Source organism: Typha angustifolia, chromosome 9, assembly GCF_048772165.1.
Source record: "Typha angustifolia cultivar Huaian chromosome 9, ASM4877216v1, whole genome shotgun sequence".
Lineage (NCBI taxonomy): Eukaryota > Viridiplantae > Streptophyta > Magnoliopsida > Poales > Typhaceae > Typha > Typha angustifolia.
Window position 1 is genome coordinate 12,232,713 of NC_133247.1, and position 25,237 is coordinate 12,257,949.

Sequence of the window (25,237 nt, forward strand, 5' to 3'; positions counted from 1 at the left end):
ACTATACATAGCCACATAGAAATCCATAGGAGCTCTCCTTCTCCGGCGACGAGAAGGAAAAAAAAATTAAAAAATTAAAAAAACCCTATGTTTGTATCAAGATTAATTTTACTTATTTATTTATATAGATATTTAATTTAGGGAGCCAATATAGTTACTTTTTCTTCTTAACTCAATATTCATATGGATAAAAGAAAAGTTCATATGAGTTTGTGGAAGACTAGGATAGTTCATAGAATCTACGAAGAATAAACTCTAATTTTTATAATGACTAGTTAAAAGTTATTATAGATATAAAAAGACCTTAATACCCTTAAAAAAGTTTTCAAATGTTTACATAAAAAAGACGAAAAATTATATTTTTAAAATCAAATGAGGGTATTTTAGGTATTTAAAGTTTCTTCTTCACTTGTGCTACGAAATTGATAACATTATATAGTTTCCTAACCATTTTAAACTTTGTCAATCTAAATTAGGTTTGAAGTTTGAAGTAATGGCATGATATCTAATTTGAAAGTTTTCTAGTGGCAATTATTGTAAAAATCCCCAAAGGAAAAGGCCCGGGGGTGCAGTGCAAGAGAAGCCGTCGTGAGAATATCGCATCACTAAAGAGGAATCCCATATAAGAGAAAAAAAAAGGTCCATTAGAGACATAGAAGAGATAGATAGAGTGGAGAAGAGAAGAAGAGAAGAGAAGAGAAGAAAAGGAGTCTTAAAAGAGAGAGATTGGAGAATTAGGAGACATATATATAATATAGGGGGAGGGAGGCTGAGATCACCGGGAGGTGGAGATAGGAGCTTCGGAGTAGGGAGTACTGGCGGGGAGGTTCGGGAGCTTTGCGGTGAGGTGGGCCGCCAGCCGCCGGCGGAGGATAATAGGGGCCCGTGTGATGGCGTGGTGGCACAACCGAGTCGTCTTCGCCGTCAAACGCGTTTGGCTCGCCGTCTCCGCCCGCGTCGACGCCCGCAAGAACGGTAATCTCACCTCCCCCCTCCCCCCGCCCAACGCATAGTTAAGAATCTTCGAGCAAATGGAAGAATCCTTCCATTGAGATATTTGTGAATTAATCGTCCCTTAAAAAGAAAATGGGGGAATTAATCAAAAAACGATCCTTAGTGGGTTTCCTCAATGGAAGAATCCTTCCTTCCTTCCTTTTGATTTCGACCTCTCCTTTTGTCTCGGAAATGGGACCACTTCGATTCCTTAAATTCTTTTGTTTTTTGGTAAAATTATATGCGTTAATGGAGAATTAAGTGTAGATAGAAATATGGAATTTGTTGCAGGTGGTGGGATTCTTAAGCTGTATGATGATGTGCAGACTTGTGGATACCAAGATGTGCAAGTGATGTGGGAGATAGTAAGATTAGAGATGGAGTCATCATCACACACACCAAAGCAGAGGAAGAGATCATTTTGGAAGCTACCATCTTGGTCTAATCGTTCATCTCATTAGTATTAACTCCTAATAATGATGATAATTAAGCAGTAATTAGTATGTTAACATGCATGAGATGCTACTCATCATGCCCATGTACATAAATAAAACAACCATCATTTTGATAGGGAGGCCAGGGGCATCTTAGTTTTGGTGTATAAAATTTGAGCCCTTTTTGAGCTCATTTCAAAGGTGCCAATTTTCCTCTTCTTTTTTTTTGGAATTTTTCTTTCTTGGTTGTTGTCAAATTATGGTATTAATGGAACAAAAAGTTTAATAAGCTACTTTGTTTTGTATACACAGGATGTCTGCATTTCTGATTAGTGTTCTTCTTGGGTGTTAATTGCTTTAAGACATTCACTTTCACTTTTGTACAAGTTCTTTAATGGATGAAATATAATGTTTAGTTTTGTGTTTCTTCCTTAGAGCACAAGGAAGCATAGTTATGGAGTTGATAAGCTAGTGGATTCCACATCTTCTTTGGCCCTAAGTACCCCCCCCTGTTTGCCAACTACTCTGGCTTTTTAACTTTTTGAGAAGATTTTTGCTCCATTCTTTCCCCTGTTCATCCAAAAGTGTCATGCAAAAGAATAAGAACAAGAAGAGGAGGAGGAGGCCCAACATGGAAAAGGTAAAAAGAACAAAGCCATTTCCACCACTTACCTCAACTGAGATCCTTCTGGGTTTTTGGCCAGTAACAGTGACATAGTTGCCCACTACTAGACTGACCCAAGTGGTGGCTAAACATTGAAAAAAAGCAACAATTCCAGGGAATGAGACAATCTGCAAACAAGCATATCCTGCATCCAGATGAGTACATTTGGACATTGCTTTTACAAACCTACAGGGTTGGACAGCTCAGGGCTACCAAAATAAATACCAAGCAAGATCTGAAGACTTATAATATTTATTATATTACTTCTCATACATGTACCATTGAATTGAATTGGATCTTTTTTCAAGCTTTGGTGAGACGAAATTGTTTATTAATTGGCTCGTTTAAGCTTGAACTAGCTTTGAGCTCTATTTATTTCAATTCAAATTTGATTCTATAAGTAGACTTGAAATTAATTTCAATTCAAGCTTGATCAAAAGAACTTTGACCGGACGTAGAGAAAGAATAAAAACCGAGAAGAAAATAGTAGAGTTAGTAGTTAAAACAAATTGGTTGATCTTGTGTAGAATGCCTAGTACTTCTAATTAAGAGGTGGACAAAAAATAGTACACTTCAGAACTTAGTTGTCTCTTTTAATCAGCTGTGCCCAGGAATCCTCTTTGCAAGATAGCAAACTGAAAAGAAACTGAGCTGATATTCTCTTTTTTAAGCAGTTTCTCTGACTGTTGAATTGATATCTGTGAAAAGGCTAAGATTCTTTGAAATTCAGGACATTCAACATACTTTTCATGGATGTATATATATATATCCATGAAGAGTTGGTGCTTTAAATAACCTTCTATGCTTCATAACAATTCTAAAGTGAAAACAGAGAGCTTATGGAATCTTCGCCATCTCTGCCTTCCGTATCTCTGATTTTATGCTAACTTCTCATCTTATATCCTTGTTCGTCGAAAGTTTAAAATAATCTGCAAGAGGTGTGTTAATTGGTTTAGCATCCTTCGTAATTAAAAACACATAAATATAGTTTATTACCGATAAATATGAAATTAAATTGAACTATATAAGTCAATCCATTTGATAAATTAACAATCACAAAATTTTAAAATACAAATATGTTGTTAACAGAACATTTTTTAAATTTTAGAACTAAAATACCCTTAGGATAAAGAATAGAATAACTAAATATCAGTGCAGGATGAGTCATCACTGCATCAGGAGGTAGCTGGCAGAAGAGGGTCAACTTGAAGAGGTTGATGAATAACTGCATCAACATAGTTGATCATGTCTACCGATGTTGTCGTTTCATCAGTCTTCCCGTAAAAGATGTGAACGATTCTGCTCATGTTCCAGAATAGTTCCTTGCAAGGTCTAGGAACCACACTTCCCTCCCTGAGGACCAGCCTCAGTAAGTCTCTCCTACTGGTGTTGATATCCCTCTGCATCTCCTTCTTAGCCTCTTCAACTGAAATCGAATCACCACCATGAAGTACGCAAAGTGAGACGCCGTTCAGCTTCCCCTCGTCGTTTTCTCTCTGCCGAAGAAAGCAACAATGTTGCAGATTGAATAAAACTTCAATGCATTTCAAAGTACAGATTATAAATATTTTAAAAAAAGAAGCAAATAACTGTATTAAACCTCCAAAGTTTGAATGTCATTCAGGAGACGGGCACAATTGGAGAGTAGATTGAACAAAGTATTGTACTCTGAATGTCTGACAACTTCTTCTGAAAGATTTGGTCCGACGAGGTAGAGTGCTGGAAGAACGATGGGTCCCAACCCGATTGTTATAACTCCATTCGTCATGTATTCATCCAGTGCAGGCGTTGTTTTGTTCCAAAACCACACTGCCTCCTTCATCATGCACCTCATCAGACTAAGCCACTGCCATTTACATTCATTACAAGTGGATCACTTTTTTCTTCTTTGTAATAGATTTACCATATATCACATAGAATATATATAATCTCTCACTATTTCGACAACATGGTCGGTGACGCAACGTTTTTGAAGTTGAGATGCTTTAGCTCCGATCTCATTGACAGTATTGTAAAGAGCATAGAAATAAATTTTTAGTTCCTCAGAGTAGAACTCTTTTCCATGATTCCCGTCCCACCTGTCAGACATATGACTTGTAGGATTAGATGCCACATATTTCAAAAAATGGTTGCACATAAACATAAGGAGAATAACCTACTTCTCCACTAATGCGATAAGGCTCTCTAGTTCTTCTCTGCAACTTCTTGTGTCAAAGAAGTCATCAACCATATTTAATAGCACACAACTTTTGGCCCATGAAATGCGAGCATCAGATAATTCAGGAGAGAATAAAGTAGAGGCAGCGACGAGATAGCTGAATTTCAGCACTGGACGAGCGAATTTTAGCTGATCGAGCTTGTTTTCTTTAAACCAACTGTTACCGAGAAAGATTAGTCAATCAGCGAGCGAAAAAATATGCATGCTAGAGGTTACTCTAGAAGATGAGATACACATACCTCTCAAGAAGCTTAAACTCTTCTCTGTATATGGACTGACAAGTAGTGAAATCTTCAACAGCCAATTCCAGAAGATCATCATTGATGCGACGAAAGCTGTCTTAGTCGTTCAGCAGAGATTAACGCAAATAAGTGTAGTTAATTCTAACACGATATAATAAGTCTATTGTACCAACAAAATTCATAATCTTACGTATATGATGTTTTGAGAACAACAGTTCCCTCAACATTGAAGTGCTCAATGTTTCTCTTGTGCTCTAGACGTTGCATATTGGCATAAAAGGGAAAATTAAGAGCATAATCCACCTGAAAAATACATATCAGTCACAGATGCACTACAATTTTGAATGATTCACTGGTTTTTTGTTTTTATAGAATCAATCTTTTGCTATGACCTCCACAAAAAAATTGGATCTTACATGGCTCAGAGTAGCAAATAGTACCTCTTCGAAAGTTCCTCGGGATCCATGGTTTGAACTGGCGGACAGTTCTGTTTTCAGTAAGCTACTTGACCAGCAGTGCAATTTGTCTAGAACCTCATCATTTGGTGAAATTTTGATTTGCGAAGCTTTATATAATTCTACAACAGTTTTCATATCTTTTAGATGTCCCTGAACTGAATCATAGAATTTTTCTGCTTCACCAAGATGAGATAACACATCTGAACCACACACAAAACCTTGTCAAAAATGAGTAGATACCTTGCTAACCACAGTTCCCAAATATGAAGTAGCTTATGATAAGAACATACCTGATGAAACATCATATCCATTCAAACGTAAAAGGCGAAACGCCACAGCAGATGTCATCATGTCAGAGGTAATTTCCTCATCACCTTCTAACCAGCATCTGTATGTTGGCTGAAGTCAACTTCATTGGCAAGAGATATACAATGTACAATTAAAACTTATATCTAGCTTAATACCTGTAGATTCTATCCAATATGGTCTTTATCTCATACGTAAAATGTCGTGCAATCCCCAGCTTCTCAAGAGTATCAACCATGGAAAGATGGCTTTGCAACTCTAGAGGATATGCAGTAGGAACTGTGGAAGGCCAACATGCAATAAACTAGTAATTGTATATGATCTGTATATTTTTGCAAACATTCACTGACATAATGCAGTGGGATTCACCTGAGCTTCCAAACTTGAGTAAAAGAGCACGCAAGTACTCCAAGGCTTTAGCATCATGATGATGGATCAATGCAGCAGCTGTTGTGGAAGGTGAATTGAATAGAGATCCATTTCTCCTCTGGTATTTCATAACCTCGTTCCAATCCTGTGATTTTCCTAATCCTTCTGCTACATATGCTATGTATGCTTTTCCTCCCTCACAAGTGCTTCGAGACTCTCTAAACATATATATATCGTCGCACGTTATCAATTATATGGGATGAGAGTAAGAAATCTACCACCATAACATAATTGTCCTTTATTATTCAGAGATTGAAAAATCAAAAGCAGAAAGCAAATGAACTTAAAGCTGAATACCAATATCCTGTGAACTCACCTTCGCAATTCCGCATCTCTAAGGGAAAGAACGTTTTCAATAGCTACTTGGCTTATATTTAGGTCTAAACCCATGTCTATGGCAAATCCAAGCATGCCAGGAAATATGATATTAAAGCCAATTGGAGAAGCTAAGTTCTCATCCATAATATAGGAGAAATTATATCTGATAAAGTGGAGGCCTGCAACATATAACAAAGAAAATATTCTTTAACCATCCATGCAACAAAAACATAATGTTGATTAATTGTTGATGAGGAAATGATCTTGTCTAATACCCCTTCTAACATGCTCTTCACCAACATTCCATCGCTTAAGCGCAAGTATGCATGCCAATGTGGAAGACACCGCATCTTTAATGAGGGAGGGGTGGAGATGAGGAAGTCCCCATGAGCCATCCATATGTTGATTACTTAGTATCCAATCTAGACATTGTGGGAAGCATGGAACATCAGGAGATCCAGGGGATGGAACCATGGCTACCCATGCTGTGTCATATGCAGAGTCTGAAATTTCAATCTTCAGCAATTGCTTTCTTACCCTTTCCTTTGGTTCCTTAGCGCACTACAATGTACTGAGGTTGTTCAATTCAAGTAGAAATGCATCATGATGTGAGTTAAAAAGAACATATTGTGGGCTTATACCATGACCTGACGGTTCATAATTCTAGCTGCAAGCGAAGTCCAATCATCAACATTTTCTGTTTATGGGAGGAACAGATTTTGAAGTTAGTTAAGAGTTGAAAGTTATGTCCAAGTCCAACAAGATAAATGGAAGAAGACTGAATAATTCCGCAAGTAACACCTCGCATACTTCATTTCGGAAAAAGAAAGTTGACTTCATGCTATTCTCCATGAAAATATCTTTAAAGGCTAAACAATCATAAAAGTCAGAAGCTATGTAGTAACAGACTAGTAATATCAGTATATATATATATTATAAACCATACTCTTGTGCTGAAGTTCTGAACCTTCTCTTGCCATCACTTGATGAATTAAATAACGAGAAGAATGAGAAATATTCAAGACTGAGCAGTGCAAGTATGCCTTTTTTTTTTAAAAAAAAAAAACTAATGTACTTGATACAAAAATGTATCAGGATAACTTGTATCAGTGGAAACAAGAAAGCATTTGTTGCAATTAAGACAATTGCTTTCAGATAGTTTAGACTTGGAGTAATGACATCTGCTATAAACTTCCTAAAGTTGCATATGATCTATCATATTTAATAGTTGGTTCAATGAAAGAACATGAATATTATCTGAGAAAAACCTGAAGAGAAGTATGTTGTAACATATATTTACAAGCAGATAATAGAACTTTTCATTCAATTGGATTGGCCATGGAAAAATCTTTTCTACTGCTCAAATTCTTAAAATAGATTTACAAGTCTAAGTCAAAATTTTAAACCTATATTAATAACGCAAAGAGGAAAGAAACAAGACCTGTGCAGAAGTACATAGAAAATTATACACTTCTCTAAGTATAAAAGCAGAAGGCATAATTCATGAAGCCACAAGAGATGGATAAGAGAACTCCCTCACCTGCCAAATTTTGAGGAAATGATCCACTGGCTTTTGCCATCTGAGTTCGACGGTCTTGGAAATTTGAATTTCGGATGCCACAAAAGGAAACAGAGGATGGGAGTGAGATAGACAGCATACTTGCTTACCTCTTGTTTTGACACCAAAACTGTGAGAATATAAAAGAAAACACAAGAGAGATCAAAAGGAAGTAATAAATTAAGAAATTATATAGCCATAACTGATTCTAATGGACAATCTCAATCTGGCTACTCGAAACCAGAACAAAATGGAAGGTCTAGTAGCACATATTAGCTACTCTCAGAAACTTTCAACTCAATCAATCAAAAGAAAACTTTCAACCCAAGTCCTCCTGTACTATTTTTCTAACAGTCATATAAAAATGGAAAACTAATGGTGCCTTATGCCCATTCACTTGGAAACTAAATAGCAAAGCAACCTTCTAATATTCACCTATACCTGGTTATAAGAATGAAAAATTCCTTATTTGCATATATTCCTCTTCAAAAATTCATCAAACTTTACCAAACCCGCATGAAAGGCAGGAAAAAATAATACGATCAGCTCTTTTATTGACAACAAGTTTTTGAACCATCTATAACAACATTGATATATTTGAGTGTCATTTCTAACAATGGTTCCATCTATTCAACTAGAATGACAAATCTAATGCATTTCTTGCAAGTTGAATATACGGGCTACTACTAATCATCCATATATTAGAAATTTTCCACAGAGAGAGACAGAGACAGAGAGAAGAAGAAGAATAAGTTAGTTACCAGGAAGAATGAATAAGAATGAGCCCCAAGCGAGGAGGAAGAGCAGAGAGATGTAGTACTAGTGGTTTGCTTTATTACTTGTAGTTCTTATAGGAGTGTCAAGTGGCAGCCTACGAGGTAAAAAGAAGAGAGAATGCTAACAATATCTTCTTCCATCCCAACCAATCTTAGATTGTAAGAAACTAATAAGGTAATGATAAGAAGGCAACTTGCAGGATACTCATTTGGATAACAAGAAAAATTACATTTTACTCGCATCTTATTCTAACTTTTAAACTTAAAGCACTTAATCGATCCTGAAGTGGTTCAGACCATACCGAAATAACTTGTTATATTATAGCTAAGTTATTAAGATCCACATGACCACTTGTATGATATGAAGTTAGTATGATAGTATCCATTCATGATTCATTCCACTGCTTTTAGTAAGCAGCTGGTACGGTTATAACAACTGACTACGTAATTAATTAATTCGTATTTTGCAATAGTGACAAGTCTTCCATCCTAACCAATCTTAAACACTTGACAGCGAGTATAAACCAAGTTGCACATATTAAAAACTTTCATCCAAAACTAGTAGTAAAAGATAGACCAAACTATCCCTATAATCATCGACACTAATTCTTTTTATATATTATAAGTAGGTTACTAAATGACCAAATTATTCTTTACGTCTCTATAAACGGCAGACTAAAGGTTATAACTTATTTAGAGTTTAGACAGTAGGGCGTAGATTATAATTTATATATGAATAAATTACTGTTTTCCCTGGTGGTTTGGCTGGCTTTTAACTTATTATGTACTTCAAATTTAAGCACATATTGTGTATAAGTATAAAGTGCACAATGATCACAATGGTTACATTGGTATTTATACGAGTATTTATTGTTCAACCCCTATATATATCTATATGTATAATTTAATCACCACTTGTATCCATAAGTGGTGATATCTCTTAAATCTATTGGTACAACTGTTAAGTGTAAGTGGTGAAATTTATTGTTCAAATTTGGTAGCCATATTGGGACTTTAATTGTAATCAAATAAATCCCGCTGTACCACCACTTGTATGATATGAAGGCTAAGTTAACATCCATTAAATGTATCACTTCTAATAAGCAGATGGTGCAGTTGCATCCATATGTAGAGAGAGTCAATCGAATTAATGGAAAGAAATAATAAACTGACTACTAACTTGGTTTTGCAATATTAACAAGTGCTCTTCCATGCCAACCACTAGTAGGTTCTAATTAAGAACTAGATAACAAAAGAAGGGCCACTTGCATGCATGCATGCATGCATTGATAGGAAAATTGGAAGCCAATTAAGCAAGGGCTTCCAAGATGCAGGAAGTTGCTGCATGCACCCAGCTTATTGCTTGCCTTGTTATATAAATGGGCAATGGAAGTCTAACGAGCTAGTAGAGGGTGAAGGGTTGAAGAGAGAAAATTAAGTAATTAATGGGGAGTTCGGCATGCTTTCTTGCTTCAACGAATGGCTTCATATCTTGTATTGGTAGCCTCAGCAAGGCCATTAATGGGGACGGCAATGGCCATTGCTCATCCCTTGTGAGCCTTAGGAAGTCATGCCCTTCCAGACCCAAGCAGCTCTTTTGGAGCAGTTCATCGACCAACAAGCTCCATCTTGGTAGCTAGGATGGATTATATAGTTGCATAAATTATGTAAAGTTTTCATGGATTGAGAAATTAATCTCTTCATAATGACTTGTAATAATTTATTTTGCAGGGAAATATTCTCAAGCAACAGCAGGCTCACAGGTTGAGCTAATTACAAAGGATCATGAATTGGCACCTGGGACTAGTAGTACCAAAATACTACATCAGGTTATTATTGATATATATATATATATATATATATATATATATCATTAATCAATGGGCAAATTAATATATGTATGTAGACGTATTTCTTCTTCTTATGCAAAGCATGCCAACCTCAACCTCCTGCAGGTAGATACCCAGTTGGAAGAGAATGACGATAAGATTGAGACGTTAATTAGAGAAATCAAAGAGAAGTTTGGTGGTATGAAGGACGGGGAGATAAGTCCTTCAGCGTATGATACTGCATGGGTTGCAAGGATTCCATCCCTGGAAGATGAAAACAGTAGTTATAAGCCACACTTCCCTACGTGTCTGGATTGGATTCTCAAGAACCAACTGGACGATGGCTCCTGGGGGGAACCAACCTTCTTTCTCATCTATGATAGGCTTTTATGCACCCTCGCTTGTGTTCTTGCTTTAAAGACATGGAACACAGGAGAAGACCACATTAATAAAGGTATCTACGTACGTACGTAACCCCATCAACATTGTAATGTAGAATATGTTATTTAGCAAACAAGAAAACATTCCATGAAATCTGATGTGCATGATGTTCTTAGGGCTTCAATTCTTGCGGGACAATATCAAACATCTTGAGAAGGAGAACGCGAGCCTCTCCACTTGCGGGTTTGAGCTTCAATTTCCTTCCATGCTAAACGAAGCCATGGCGTTGGAGCTCGACCTTCCTTACGACTTGCCTTTCTTGCAGGAGATCATCAAATTAAGAGAACACAAAATTAAAAGGTAATAAAATTACACGTACCAATGAGAACCGCTTCTTTTAGTTCCATCTGATATATATATATATCTTAGCACTCGTCTTTAATTAATTTCCTCAGGATTCCACTGGAAATGATGCACTCCGTGCATACGACCTTGCTTTACTCGTTAGAAGCACTGCAAGAGGTGGTGCAATGGGATAAAATTCTCAATCTCCAGTCTAGAGATGGTAGCTTCTCAATTTCTCCATCTTCCACAGCTATGGCCTACATGAAAACCGGCGACAAAAAATGCTTAGAATACTTAACCTCCGTCATTACCAAATTCGGAGATCATGGTAAAATAAATCATAGCAACTAATTACTCGTATATATATATATATATATATATCTTTACATTTCTAACCGCCCCTTTTATACGTAATGGATCATCATCAATCGATCAGCACCAACCACATATCCAATGGACATTCTAGAACGCCTGTGGTCTGTCGATACAATTCAAAGATTGGGGATCGACCACCACTTTCAGAAAGAAATCTTCAACGCTTTGGATCACGTATATAGGTACGTACGCCATGCAGTTCAAATTATTGCAACTCGATCGTATGAATTTACTTTTAGTTTAATTGTTAGCAACTTGTAGATATGCTGGCAAACAAGGTTTATCATGGGGAAGAGACAATCCTGTCACCGACATTGACGACACTTGCATGGCTCTTCGCCTATTGCGGTTGCACGGTTACTCGGTTTCTTCAGGTGAACTTTACTCTTCAACTTAGTCCGGAGACGTATATATGTACTTGATTTCATATAATATACGTACGCCATGCAGTTCAAATTATTGCAACTCGATCGTATGAATTTACTTTTAGTTTAATTGTTAGCAACTTGTAGATATGCTGGCAAACAAGGTTTATCATGGGGAAGAGACAATCCTGTCACCGACATTGACGACACTTGCATGGCTCTTCGCCTATTGCGGTTGCACGGTTACTCGGTTTCTTCAGGTGAACTTTACTCTTCAACTTAGTCCGGAGACGTATATATGTACTTGATTTCATATAATATCGTGGGTATTTGTGCATGCATGCATGAACCTAGATCTTCTTGAGTACTTCAAAGATGACGACGATAACTTCGTATGCTTCCATGGACAAACTCATCGCGGAGTATCCGACATGTTCAACTTGTATAGATACTCTCAGCTGGCCTTTCCCGGCGAGAAGATACTAAAAGAAGCCAAGGCTTTTGTACAAGATTATCTGAGGACCTGCGTCGCAAACAATCAAGTGAGTGTCGATAAATGGTCGCTGAAGAAGTCCTTGGACAAAGAGGTACATACATACATTAATTAGAACTTCTTCTTCTTCTTCTTCTTCTTCTTCTTCTTCTTCTTCTTCTTCTTCTTCTTCTTCTTCTTCTTCTTCTTCTTCTTCTCCTTCTCCTCATGTTGTGAGATCTAAAAGTTTGGTGCATGCGTGTAGGTCGCACACGCCTTAGAAGTTCCATGGAGGACGAGTTTCGAAAGACTTGAAGCAAGAGAGTACATTGACCAATACGGAGAAAATGATGTTTGGATTGCCAAGACTGTCTATAAGTATTTATGTTCAACATATTCCAAGGACTACTTTAACTATTGCCAATACATACCATAATTGTGTTTTTACTACAGGATGTCAAATGTCAATGACCCAAAATATCTGGAACTTGCCAAACTAGATTACAACAGGCTTCAAAAACTATACAAGAGTGAGATAGATTCGATTCTAAAGTAAGTTTAGCTAGGCATCTCTTCTGTAATTGTTGAGGACTCGGTATGAACCACATGCTTATAACTTGTTGTAATTGTTTCAGATGGTGGAATGATTGTGGCATACTGGATGATCATCTTGTTGTCAATGTATGGAGCCCTGAAGAGATTCACTTTGGGATCGCTGCAACGCTCTATGAGCCGGAATTCTCGGCTTGTCGCATAGCCTACACCAAATGCAACTGCATTGAGAATGCACTCAGGGCTCTGTTTGAATTCCATGAATCTACAGAGGACTTAAGTGCGATGTATCAAGCAGTCAAGAAGTAAGTTTCTTGAAGGAGGTGGTAGAAATGATAATTCTAATGCCAACAATGACAACAATTTGCATGTCATGCAGATGGGATCCTTCCTTGGTCCATTCTCTCCCTCTTCCCATAAAGGCAACATTCACTGCACTCTATGATACTATGAATGACTTGGCAGCTCAAGCCAGCACTGCCCAAGGAAAGGATATGTTCAACTACTTGCATGATCTGGTAACAAATTCTAAGCATTATATATATACTTCCAAGATTATATAGTTCAACACTTAATCTTGAACATCTAGCACTACTGTGATTGAAACAGAGATTAAAGCAGATGCAGCATTACATGAACATAAGAGAGCAAAGAAGGGTGCTGCAAGATACTACATTGAAGCAATACATTGAGCAAGGAAAAGGAGATCTTGGTGTGGCCATGAGACTTCTCCCTTCCATGTTCATAATGGGAGAGAGACTAAGCAATCACGCCTTTGGATGTTTGGATGAGAGGTCTGCGATCCAAGATCGCTTGTCGTCGTTCCTGAGCTTATTTGCTGAAGTCCAAAAGCACAAGGTATGTTTGATCCATTTGAGGTCTGCCATGGTAAACAATCTAGATCTTGTTCCCTTCCTCTATATATGATCTCCAATGCTATTGTCTATCATAACTGCAGAATTCATCGAACAAGGACAACGACAGAGATGCAGTTTATTTTTACATGAAAGAGAAGAGCTGCACTGAGCAAGAGGCTATAAGCTACCTAAATGCCATGATGGAAGATACATTTGATGAACTAGTGCATGAGTGTCTGAAATCAAGCCTTGTGCCGCGTAGCTGTCGCAGATTGATGCTTGAGCATGCAAGAGTGACTCAGTTCTTTCTGACTCATGAGCTCAGCAATGAATCAACACGACGGGAGGTGATCGACAATGCCATGGATCGCATGTTTACTCCAATATTAGTACATGAACAAAGTCTCTAAAGTAGTTCCTCAAACTGCATTTGTAACAAAAGGGCAGCAATATATGGTGACCCTGCAGCTGTATTCCTAGTATAAATGGAATGGTTCCTCTAGTCTTTGTCAAAAGCGACCACTTTGACAAAAATTAACCAAAGACTGGATCCTAAAAGCAAAGTTTGCATTGATTTTGAAACTAAGGATTAAGGTAGGGTAGTCTACTAAAGAATTAGGAATCTTTTCACATATATATCTGACAAATTAAGCAAAGACTGATCTATCAAAACTCTTAACACACATATCTAGCTCATAGAATTGACAGCAGATGAAATGAGAACCCTAACATTAGTATTATATAACATGACATGAAAATGTAAGGATTTATCTGAAGGCTAAGTGGAGGTGAAAGCTAACAGATTCAGTTAAAGCAGCAAAGCTAATGAAAGAATACAAAGAATGACAAAATGTGCTAACTCAATTATATATATTGTGAACAAAGAATAAAGTCCTCAGAAACAACTCAACAAAAAACTTTATGAATATATCAACTAATGACTACAAAACTTAGGGAAAAAACTAAAAAACATCAATGTCAAGGAAATGACTATCAAGTATAATGTCACAGACATAAAATATTCTTTCAGACAAACATCCGAGATATGATCTGAATGGGGATTCTTGAAATAAATTCAATAATAATTTGCAAAAGCCCTGCCACTAGTAAAAGCATTCAAGAATATACATACAGCTGACTTGCAAGTCCTAGATAGAAACTATACATATATGAAGCAAAACATCAGCGTTTCTGCAAAACTGATTTCCTCTGCATGTGCTGCAAACTACATAAAAATCTTTGGAAGTAATTTGGGGGGGGGGGGGGATAAAAAGAATCCTTGGTAAACTGATCTAAAGAATGTGATCATGAAGATGGAGAATCTTTCAAAATCTTCTTAGGTAATCCCTGATGAAATTTCATCAGTGTAGAGGCTGCAAGAGGCTCAGCCAACAAGAATCTGAGACATTCAGAAATCTTAACTTGGACCTGACTTATTCTTCACATGAATGAAGGCATATTTTCTCAAGTAGCGATGGCCAGTCCTCACCAAGCTGCTGTGGATTGAACTCCATTGCTATCCTAAAATCCTGCAGAGACATCAAATGAGGGCCTTCAAGTTTGTTTTTGCCATTTGAAGATCTGGAATTGCTCTGTACATACATCTGATTTCCTGGCCAAATTCTATTGTGACGATTTACTTGGCATTGCTGCTTGTCAACAGGATTCTCTGCAGATTGGTGTCCTGATCTTGCACCTATTAAATCAACACATGACCTAATCAAGCACTTCAAGTAGGTGTCTAGTGCTTTATTCAACAAATTAGCACAATCCAGTGTCACTTCTCCCAAGCCATGTCCTTTTGCTATTCTCTCCATCCTACTCTTGAGAACCTCAGTGTCGCATAGCTCACCACTGTCAGAATTATTAACGCTACTTTTATTTAGCAATGGCCAAGATCTTCGTGCCCCACCCACACTGGCAGGACAAAAAGGAATCCCGAGAAGAGCCTGCAGATAACCTCTATTGAAGTATGTTTTATTACTTTGTTCCACCTCTTTCTCATCATCAGTGACGGAAACTTTATCCAGACGATTATTATGTACAAAAGCTTGATCATTCAATAATATATTATCCAGCCTTGGTCTCTTTGCTGGCTGTTCGAAAGGCTTATCTCGATGATGCAGCACTGGCCTCTTCAGATCACTCCGACCCAGAATGCCATTCTCAGTGACAGTCTGATTTTCCAGAACTATAGCTTGGTGTACCTTACTACCTGCCAGTCCATTTGATCCAAGGGAAATTGTGGAGTCTTTAATCCTGCGATCCTGCATGCCTGATCTGACCTTACGAGGGGATCGCAGTAAGATGCCACCATTGGACCAACCATTGAGCAGCATAGATGGCGCAGGACTCTGATTAGATCCATCATCTTTTTCCGAGGTTTTCTTCCCAGCAGCTCTGGAATTCTCCCAAATTGGTTTCTCATGTAGCGGTTGAGGTGGGGATTTGGCAAGAAGGGCATTCTTAAGGATAGAATGAATAAGCCGGTTGTGCAAGGGGATGTTCTCACGCCCAAGAACAAAAAGGCAGTACTTGCTGAATTCCTGCTTGCTCAGCTTCTGTGCCAACAGCTGGTTCAGGTAACGGAAATACTGCTTGGCACGCTCGGGGCCAAGCTTTCGAGCAATTTGAGACTTCAGCCCATTGAGATTGATGCGAGAGTGCTGCGGCAGCAATGGTGGTGGCATCTCTCAGTGCACAGTAGCCATATAACTAACCAGATCAACAGAATTACAGTTCTTCTGTTCTGTTTTATTTTCTCACGCAAAATAAGAATTTGCTCTTACTGTTCCAATAAACAAGAGCTCCAACCAATTCCCTATTTCTGAACCAGAATAACGCAGCCACAAATTTCAAAAATCTCATCTTTAAGGCATAAAATCCTAAACAAAAACATAAGGAGATAACCCAATTCACGAAATAGAAAGCCAATGTTGAATATCTCCGAACAATAATAATAATAATAATAAAAAGAACTCATAGACAGCCCGAACTCCAATCGGGGCGGGATCAAAACCCTAATATAAGCACTAACCAACACGAGGAAACCAACGACGCAACTCACAGCTTCATAAAGCTCGCGTTTTTGGCGGATGAATTGATCCGCAGAGAGCGTATTGGAATTAACTCCGACCTCTGTGGCGATCGATTAATCCGCTAAAACGAAGCGGATCGCGAAGAGGAAGCAGGCGGAATGTGGGGTTTGAAGATGGTTAAAGCGAGGGAAAGGAAGAAAGCAGCAAAAGGTGTAAGCTTTGGGAGAAGAAAGGAAAGAGGAGAAGTTGAAGCTAACCTTCGGGAGCTCCAAGTGAGGAGGGAAGCGGGGATTCGAAGCCAATCACCTTTTTAGACACAGAGCGAGCTCCAATTCTCCCACTCTCTCTCTCTCTCTCTCTCTCTCTCTCTCTCTCTCTCTCTCCCTCCTCCTCCTTCTTCTCTTCTCCGCTCGTCCCTTCTCTTCGCTTACTACTCCTCTTCCCCTCTTCTCTCGCTACTAGAAGCAGATTGCTCTCTCTCTCTCTCTCTCCTCTCTCTCTCTCTCTCTCTCTCTCTCTCTCGATCGCGGGAGAACCCAAAGAGAAGGAAAATAAAAAAAAAAAGGAGTAATTTTGTTTTCTCTCTTCTTCTTTCGGACTAATAATATATTTTTACTTTTAAAAATTACTCTTATTATGTTTATCTTTTTCCATTTATTTGTTTCTTTATTTTTATTTTTTGAGTATAAAATCGTTTATATTCAGCCACATTAATATGCTACAATAACTAATATTTTCCATGTTCTAATGAAATTGATTAGACTTTCAAATAAAGGGAGATAAGACCAACATCATTTGGGTAAAAGTGGATAACAAGTGCAAGAAATCTTTAAACTTAAATCTTTATATTTAGGCAAAAAATATCACTTAACACTAAATAATTTAAATTTGATTCTTTTAGTGATAGATTCAATTTAAATATGATCCATCTATCTCTATCTATTTTTAAATTTTAGTTTAAATCAATCTCAAACTAATAGAAGATATATGTAAATAGTTAAAAAATAATCTAAGAGATAAAAATTAATTAAATTTTCATCAAATCAATTATAGATAGACATCAATATCCTTATTCTGATATATATGTCTTCTATTTAATAAATTATTAAGATAATATAATTATCAAAAGATAATGTGCATGATAATATATTTTAAAAATAATTAATTAACAGATAATAATTTTTAGTTTTTTTAAATTCTTATCTTTACGGCAGGGCAGAATCTCTCTCTTTATTTATAGTGTATAGATAAACTGTATGCATTCTAATGAAATAAAATATGCATTAATAACAATAATAAAAATAATAAAAATAAAATATGCATTAATAACAATAATAAAAATAATAAAAATAAAATATGCATTAATACCAATAATTATTAATAGCAATAATAATAACAAAAGCTCCCTAGTTGTTATGCACCACACCAAGAATGATGATATAAAACCTTAAATTAACTCAGTTGGACCTGGTACATTGGAAATAAAATAATTTCTTAAGCAATTAAAAGGGCATTCCCTCAAATGCACAGCCTTAAAAAAATTCAAAATTTCATAGAGTATATACAAACAATGTGAAATAGATTTTCATTTAGATAAAGTTTGTATAGTTGCTCTAATGGGCACAAGAACTGAAGCATTTTGAGATTGACAAACTTGAGTTGGTAGAAGAATATACACTTCTGGCAAAGTATTTTGCAGCCATTCTGAGAATGCTAGCAGCTCTCTGCAATTGGATGTCATATCTAATTAAATAGCTAATGACTAATGATTTCTCTGGCTTTTCTTCTTCGTCGAATTCAAACATGGAGTGCTGGTCCATAGTTCAACTCTTGCTTGACGCAGCCATTTCATGCACCCTCGCCGCAGAGCCAGAAAATAGTTTATCTGCTAATGCCAACATAAGTTTACAGTGTGATGTGAGCAAAACATGGAGTCATGATGTTAATGACCAAATCATTGTCAACTTTCTGGTAAACAAACCATTAGGTTGCTTCCAATCATTGCCCTGCATCTAAGAGAAGTTCATCGAGATGCAAAGTACAAGAAAAGGCAAGGGTTTTTCATATGCTCACGTAGTCCCAATGCTGTCATTTTATGAAAGGGAGGCCAGATGGAACTTTCCGTGCATATTCCTCATACTGGGAACCAAAAAACTGCGTCAAGAAAAACTCTTCATATCTGCTGCTGCGTAAAGGATTAGAACTTGGCGCATGAAATACACTAACAATTTTTCAGTATTTAAAAGGTCAGCTACTTCAACCCTGTATCCTTGTGGAACAACATAACTTAATATTTAAAGGTCATAATAACATCAGAATATAACCAATGACATCCAAAATCAGCATTTAAAAAGATACGGTATCCGCGTAGAAAAGAATTTCCATGTCACCAATGTGAAAGAAACTACACAGACTGGATTGCAGAGCATAACCTGGGTTCCAACAGCCCAGATGAAGAAGCCAGAATAACCAGGATGTCGCATGAACCTGTCTAGTAAGAAAGCAAATATTTAGTAAGATATAAACAGTGATATTTGTTAATGCAAGTTCCAAAATCCATCTAAAACCTTGCATCTATCTCTGGATCAAAGGGAGTAAAATTTTTTTCCAGATTTTGATAAGCAGTCAGTTGCAAATAATTGAAAAAAAGCTGTCAGTTGCAAATAATTGAAAAAAGCTAAGTTGCCAGCATTTCTTCAAGAGAATCATGATTATCTGCTTTTCTTTTCTGAGTAATTTGTACAAAAAACATAGTGCATTTTCAATTTTGGGACTGAGGCCCACTTTATATTTTTATTGCATGTCAGGCTTTTTTTGCCTTCATTGAGTGGTGAAAAGAAAAAACATCTATTATACATTTAACATAGTCTGGCTTTTTAAGTAGATTACATTATTCTGTCACTTCTCTCTCATATATTATGTAATACGTAAAATAACTATGAATTACATTCTGCGAATTAGTTTGATTTTTCATTAAAATGTACTATTATGTAACTTTTGCCTCAGAAAGTCATGATCAACAATAAATATTTACTAACTAATACAGGTAAAACCACTATTATATAATTAACTATGACCTAACAGCAGTACAAACTAGAAACTAAGTAAACTATAAAATTACGAAACAAAGAATACACATGTTCAATGACTGTGAATTTCACAATAAAATTGTGAAACAAAAAATACAAATATTCAATAACTACAAATATTACGTAATAGAACAACGAAACAACAAAAATATAAGTATTCAATATCTATGAATTACGTAAGAAAAACTATGAGACAATTGTGAATTACATAATAAAACTGCCAACCTGATAAAAATATAAGTGTCCAAATAACTGCAAATTATGTAATAAAACTACGAAACAAAAAATAAAAGTGTTCAGTAATTATGAATTACAAAACTCGCAAAAACATAGGTGTTACAATGACTGAAAATTACCTAATAAAATCACAAAACAAAAAATATAAGTTCAATAACTATGAATTACAACAAAAAAAAGAACTATGAAACCCGCAAAAAAACAAGTATGGAAGTAACATAGATTAACTAGTAAGTATGAATTATATTTAATAATTATGAACTAGTAATTGGCTGGAGAAAAAAGAACTTTTTTAATTAATATAGAGTACTTACATGTCCAATCAGTTGTTCTTTTGAAGAAATGAGAAGAGGAGAATTTTATATTGATGTCTAATTGTGAGTGTAAGATGCATTTAATACAGCTAACAAATAACTTGTATAACTCTCTTTTTTCTTTTCATATTGGTTGAGGGCAAAGTAGAAAGAAAGTAGGAAAAAAATACCTATCACGCAAGGGAAAATTAAAACAGCCTGACTTACAAAAACAAAAACCACATTTTTCGTGCAAATTATCTTTCATTTTCTAGAAATGAGAAAGCAAGTATTTACTTTTATTTTCTATTATTATGGCTGTTGTTAACTCTATCATCAATTAATAATTTATTACCAGTTATTTGCAAGCAAATAAGCAATAGAACTTAATAAATGAAAAATAAATAAAGCAAGTGCATATGGCACATAATCCTTATAAGTTAAGCTAGCTTACTGATCTCAGCTATATGTACTAAATTTAGCCATACATAATTCTTTCATTGAAATTTAAGTACATGAAAACACTATTTGGCGACCTAATTAAACCCACTTAGTTTCCAGAATCTTGTGACTGTACACATAAGCATTCATATTGTGGTCACAAATTAATAACAAACAATGGCAAAAAGAAAACCGGAATAATCTTGTTCAGGAGAGTGAAGAACTCCAAATTAACTAGAATAGGAACTTATTGCAAACATTGAGATGGCCATACATGATACTTAAAAGAGCTTACCAAGGCAAAATTTGTTTTAACAAATATCACTTGAAGATGAGATTAATTGTGTAATAACTTATTCAAGGTGTTACTTTTACAAATAAACCTTAGTTGCATAATTTGTTTTTACAATTAAATCTTAATTGGTCATGCACTGCAAAAGCAATCCTGCTTACTTGTGATTTAAAACTTAAAGTTACTTTCATTGACTAACCACTAGTTGTACCTAGGTAAGCTAAGTTCAAGTTCACAAACTTGTTAGTCAGTGGTTGATCACTAAACTATGTATGTCTTATGAGCTCAATCAGCTTTGTGATACCGTGATCTTATGATTTGCAGAAAGAATAGAGTATGTAACTAATTACCAATGCTAAACATGATCACTGTATCCAGGCGGTCACCCCAAGGTCCCCAACACATATCACCTAGGTTGTATACTAATGACTCAGCACATTTTTAACATATAAATAATAATTATATGACATAACTAATATAGTATATGATATACTTATATAGTATAATATCTACTAATATAGTGTGTGATCTACTAATATAGTATGTGATATACTAATATAAAATGCCAGCTCATCAAGGCCGCCAAGACGGTCTGACTACCAAGTAAGGGCTACAAACAGGGTTTGCTGAGCGGCCACAAAATCTGCTTTTCAAAACACTGATAATTACCTATAAATTCCATGAGTAATCAAGTCGTGATGATCTTCATAATAAACTCTAATGGTATGTGTGAAAGCACGACCAGCTGTTATGACAGCACTTTTACGTAGGATCTCCCCAATGAGAATCATTGCAAGGCCAACATTGCTAACCCACCAATACTCCTTCAACTTTGGGAAAAAAAGAATCTCCATAACGTATTCCAGCAATGCACAAGTCATTGCAATAACATACTGCTTGGTGATCAGAAGTGCTGCACAAACAGTAGAATTACAAAATGTTATTACAAAAGATATCCATTGCAATGTAGAATGATTTCAGCAAGTCTTTTACCTTCTCCTATTGAGTACTTTCCTATCTAATAGCTCATTTATCCACTTACAATGTCTTGAAAATATGTCTTACAGGTAAATTATAGTTTTGCTTTACTGCTTTACTAATGAGATAAAGGGTCTCCTGTCTGGTAACTTCAACAAACCTATAGCATGATATAACAAAGTAACAAGAGATTATTTTAGATGCTAGTGACTAGAACTTAAACTTTCTTGCATCATCCTTATTAAAGAATATTAAGTTCTATCAGCTTCTCGCTAATGTATTTAATACAAATATAAATTATCTCACTTATATGAAATGAACTTTCAAAATGTGATTGCACTTCTTTAAAAAAATCTAACAAGATCAGGTGTTTTATTCTAACAAACTCTTGATGATTTTACACATTCCCAAGACAGAAAGAAATAAAATTAGTTTCGGCCAGAAAATCTTCAGAATTTCTTGATAGCAAGATTTGAAATCTCAGTTATGTTCTGAGCCCCAACGAAAATGTTTAGGCAGTTTCAGCAGTTCTGTGTTTTGCTTTGATGGTTCATTTGACATTTTAAATATGAATACCAAAAACTATGATTATATATATAACTAAAGAAGAAAATTAAGGAAAAATTCTAAGAAAAATTATGATTATAATTTACAAGTTTGACTGTAATGCTGAAAATATATAAACCTCAGAAGTTTGGCATATTACTGGTGTACATCAGGGTAGAAAAATAAGAAGTTTGTTTACGCATTGAATCTTCAAGGGGTTTTCGGTTTTCTAAATCATTGGATCACCAAAGGTCACTAGCTTAGTTGTCAGGCTAGAATGACAGACGAGGCCAGTTTAAATCCTTAAGATTTTTCCCATGCCTAACCTACATTCAATTGGGCGACTAGTCCTGGCTGGGTTGGTATCATAAAAAGTTCTGGTTACTCCTAGATGTCTCCTGAGTACTACTCTAGCCCTCCCCCATTAACTGCAGATTAAAGTTAAGGAGAAAACTAGGTTTCCCAACTTAATCAGCTTATCTTCCTTATGAGGAGCATTTGCAGCATCAAACCTGGAAATATCCTTGGATTATAATCCCAAGTCCGCTAGTCTGGGCCATAGACCAACATAACCCAATCTAAGTGAGATACAAGATAACCAACATGGTTCAGAAATTCACCCCCTTTCCTCTAAATCGTCCATTGCTTCCGGTCACTATCTTAGATATTACTATGTTTCCTCACATAATTAACCCTTCTTCCTCCATGAGAGAAAAACTTCACCCTTAACGGCGGGGAATAAAAAGTTTCTGCCAAATTCATAGCCAATTTTAAATTCTAACAAGATGTTCATAAGACTGGATAAAATATGTAGATTTTATCTATTAAATCTCAGAAAGAATGATAGAACTCACAGTTGAAAGAAATATTGGGGCGGCCATGGAAGGCGACGACGAGGGCGTATTCAGAGGCATGGAAGAAGACAATGGCGGCGAAGAACTGCGAGAGCTGCCTCCAAGCAGTATAATCCATCAAGATCTCCTCCAACTTCTCCCCGAGCATCGGGAGGAGAGCTCGGATGTCTTCTCGCGTGCTCCGAGACGCGAATTTGGCGTTAGGGCTTCTAGGGTTTATGACGGACTCACCGCTCATGGAACGATTGACGGAGAAAAAAGATGGCTTTTTCCGAACATTAATGGTAGACCAAAGAATATTAACAAAAATCTCCTTCAAAACACAGTAATCTATCGAATCGAGAGTTTATTATCGAGGCATCATTAACCCTATCATCATCATCTCATGCTAAACTATTGTAATTACATAGAAACAATAAATAATATGAAATCAACAACAGCAGAAAGTATTCAATCACAAAAACATCTCTCTAACACCATACCCTAATCATAGAATGTTAAAAAACCGTGCTTTGACACTCTCCCAGAATCCAAGTAGTATGAACTTTGATCGGCATTTATAGAACTTGGTCTTAAAATGCATACTAATATACACATTAATGATATCGAGAAGAACTAGCCTAATGGAATCATCACTAAAAACAAAAGATAACATGCCAAATAGATAGCCGGCCACCTTTTAAGAGGCAGAGTGAGTAAGTGGAGAAGAAACCCTAGTGTGGGGGCCTCACACTTGAACAACAATAAAAGGCCATCAATATAGAAACGACAAACATTGCACATCCATCCAAAGGCTGTGGAGTCTGGATGGATGGATGTCCAGTGAGTTAGCTTTCTATGAAAGTCTTCTATCAAAGTCACAGGAATTCAAGTCTATGGGATCTCTATTCTCTATATATCATGTGACAACCCTACTGCCTGTGAGCCCACTACTACTACTACTACTACTACTACTACTACTACTACTAGCATTGGAAGAGAACTCTGGGTTCTCTCAGGCATTACATCAAATGGCTAGAGACACAGACATAGGCAGTCGTCCCTTGGCTCTCTACAGTAATTGGAACTCTTTTGGACTTCACTTTCCTAACAATCTTTTGTTGCTTTCACAGAGTGGTGGAAATCATTGCACTCTTCCTTCCTCACCAATGAAAAGCACAACTTATAATTCGTCACATAACCCTCTTATACTTCTAACTTGTGTATGAAAGAGACCAAAAATGTAGAAGAGGCCATTAATTTGCTACTACTCTAAGGCTTGCTTGGCATTGTAGAAGACTTATAGTACTCAAGCAATTTCTTTGTAGTAGCAAGGAGAATGTCTCAAATGAGATGCACCTTTCACTTCCCTCATGTTATGATAAAAAGGGTAGCAAGGCTCAGTACTTCAGTCAGCATTCAGGAAAGCATTCCCATTCTCAAACACCTGCATGGGATGTGCATGGTTCTTCTACTCACCAGCTATGGTGATCACAAGAAAGATGGTTAAATAATAATATCCTATAATTATGAGTCTAGATCATAATTAGTAGAGATACAGAAATCATATTAAAAAAAAACAAATGTATTATTTGAATATTTCTATAGAATCCGGTCAAAAGTTTAGTCCAAATCAAAATTTTTGGACATGAAAAGTAAACTCATCAGCTATGGAGGGTAGCTAGAGGTGCTTGTGAGCAGCATAATATATAAATAAATATGAGGATAAAAAATAAAAGAGAAGCCTTTCTCTGTCTACATCGTACATCCATCGCTATCAGACTTCTGACATTCAGAAAAAGCCAAGATAGCAGAAAGAAACAAGATAATTTAAGCTAGCCAATCAACACTTTACTATAGGGGTGGAGTTTCAAATTGGCAATGGCAAACTAGTTTAATTAATGTAGGAGGACAGATG

The 25,237-nt window shown here is 36.3% G+C and overlaps 4 protein-coding genes and 2 long non-coding RNA genes across 15 annotated transcripts; 3 read left to right on the forward strand and 3 right to left on the reverse strand.

The window, feature by feature from the left end:
• The first annotated feature begins 658 nt into the window (after nt 1–658).
• Nucleotides 659–1,720, forward strand: LOC140767265 (uncharacterized). The gene is made up of 2 exons (XR_012105555.1): nt 659–975; nt 1,285–1,720. It is a non-coding gene; the product is annotated as an uncharacterized lncRNA (long non-coding RNA).
• A 1,498-nt stretch (nt 1,721–3,218) lies between these two features.
• LOC140767516 (ent-kaur-16-ene synthase, chloroplastic-like) lies at nt 3,219–8,411 on the reverse strand. 2 transcript variants are annotated; one of them, XM_073107457.1, is made up of 15 exons: nt 8,382–8,411; nt 7,603–7,750; nt 6,704–6,759; nt 6,338–6,623; nt 6,061–6,241; nt 5,685–5,902; nt 5,474–5,594; nt 5,300–5,397; nt 4,992–5,209; nt 4,742–4,854; nt 4,549–4,644; nt 4,251–4,466; nt 4,040–4,169; nt 3,692–3,937; nt 3,219–3,587 (listed from the first exon to the last, which is right to left on the reverse strand). In XM_073107457.1, exons 2-15 carry the CDS (start codon nt 7,718–7,720, stop codon nt 3,267–3,269), a joined length of 2,418 nt encoding a protein of 805 aa, XP_072963558.1. In that variant the 5' UTR covers nt 7,721–7,750; nt 8,382–8,411; the 3' UTR covers nt 3,219–3,266. The 2 variants fall into 2 exon arrangements, with proteins under 2 accessions (XP_072963558.1, XP_072963557.1); XM_073107456.1 differs by having other exon boundaries at nt 4,028–4,169.
• Nucleotides 8,412–9,925: 1,514 nt separating this feature from the next.
• LOC140766484 (uncharacterized) lies at nt 9,926–10,414 on the forward strand. Its single transcript, XR_012105448.1, has 3 exons — nt 9,926–10,028; nt 10,128–10,225; nt 10,352–10,414. It is a non-coding gene; the product is annotated as an uncharacterized lncRNA (long non-coding RNA).
• A 1,621-nt stretch (nt 10,415–12,035) lies between these two features.
• LOC140767665 (bifunctional levopimaradiene synthase, chloroplastic-like) lies at nt 12,036–14,356 on the forward strand. The gene is made up of 7 exons (XM_073107659.1): nt 12,036–12,278; nt 12,429–12,541; nt 12,617–12,715; nt 12,799–13,020; nt 13,095–13,233; nt 13,325–13,573; nt 13,674–14,356. Exons 1-7 carry the CDS (start codon nt 12,036–12,038, stop codon nt 13,980–13,982), a joined length of 1,374 nt encoding a protein of 457 aa, XP_072963760.1. The 3' UTR covers nt 13,983–14,356.
• Nucleotides 14,357–14,644: 288 nt separating this feature from the next.
• On the reverse strand, nt 14,645–17,136 carry LOC140766468 (uncharacterized). 2 transcript variants are annotated; one of them, XM_073105822.1, is made up of 2 exons: nt 16,868–17,136; nt 14,645–16,399 (listed from the first exon to the last, which is right to left on the reverse strand). In XM_073105822.1, the coding sequence occupies exon 2, from the start codon at nt 16,260–16,262 to the stop codon at nt 15,006–15,008; it is 1,257 nt and encodes a 418-aa protein (XP_072961923.1). In that variant the 5' UTR covers nt 16,263–16,399; nt 16,868–17,136; the 3' UTR covers nt 14,645–15,005. The 2 variants fall into 2 exon arrangements, with proteins under 2 accessions (XP_072961923.1, XP_072961924.1); XM_073105823.1 differs by having other exon boundaries at nt 14,645–16,457.
• Nucleotides 17,137–18,048: 912 nt separating this feature from the next.
• On the reverse strand, nt 18,049–24,270 carry LOC140767802 (probable protein-S-isoprenylcysteine O-methyltransferase). Of its 8 annotated transcripts, none has more exons than XM_073107860.1 (5): nt 23,341–24,268; nt 21,632–21,875; nt 18,969–19,101; nt 18,684–18,749; nt 18,050–18,495 (listed from the first exon to the last, which is right to left on the reverse strand). In XM_073107860.1, the coding sequence occupies exons 1-4, from the start codon at nt 23,576–23,578 to the stop codon at nt 18,699–18,701; spliced, it is 666 nt and encodes a 221-aa protein (XP_072963961.1). In that variant the 5' UTR covers nt 23,579–24,268; the 3' UTR covers nt 18,050–18,495; nt 18,684–18,698. The 8 variants fall into 8 exon arrangements, 7 of the variants coding, with proteins under 7 accessions (XP_072963960.1, XP_072963961.1, XP_072963962.1 ...); XM_073107862.1 differs by having other exon boundaries at nt 18,051–18,495; nt 18,969–19,097; nt 23,341–24,252; XR_012105622.1 differs by having other exon boundaries at nt 18,052–18,495; nt 18,592–18,789; nt 18,969–19,097; nt 23,341–24,241.
• Between the last annotated feature and the right edge of the window lie 967 nt (nt 24,271–25,237).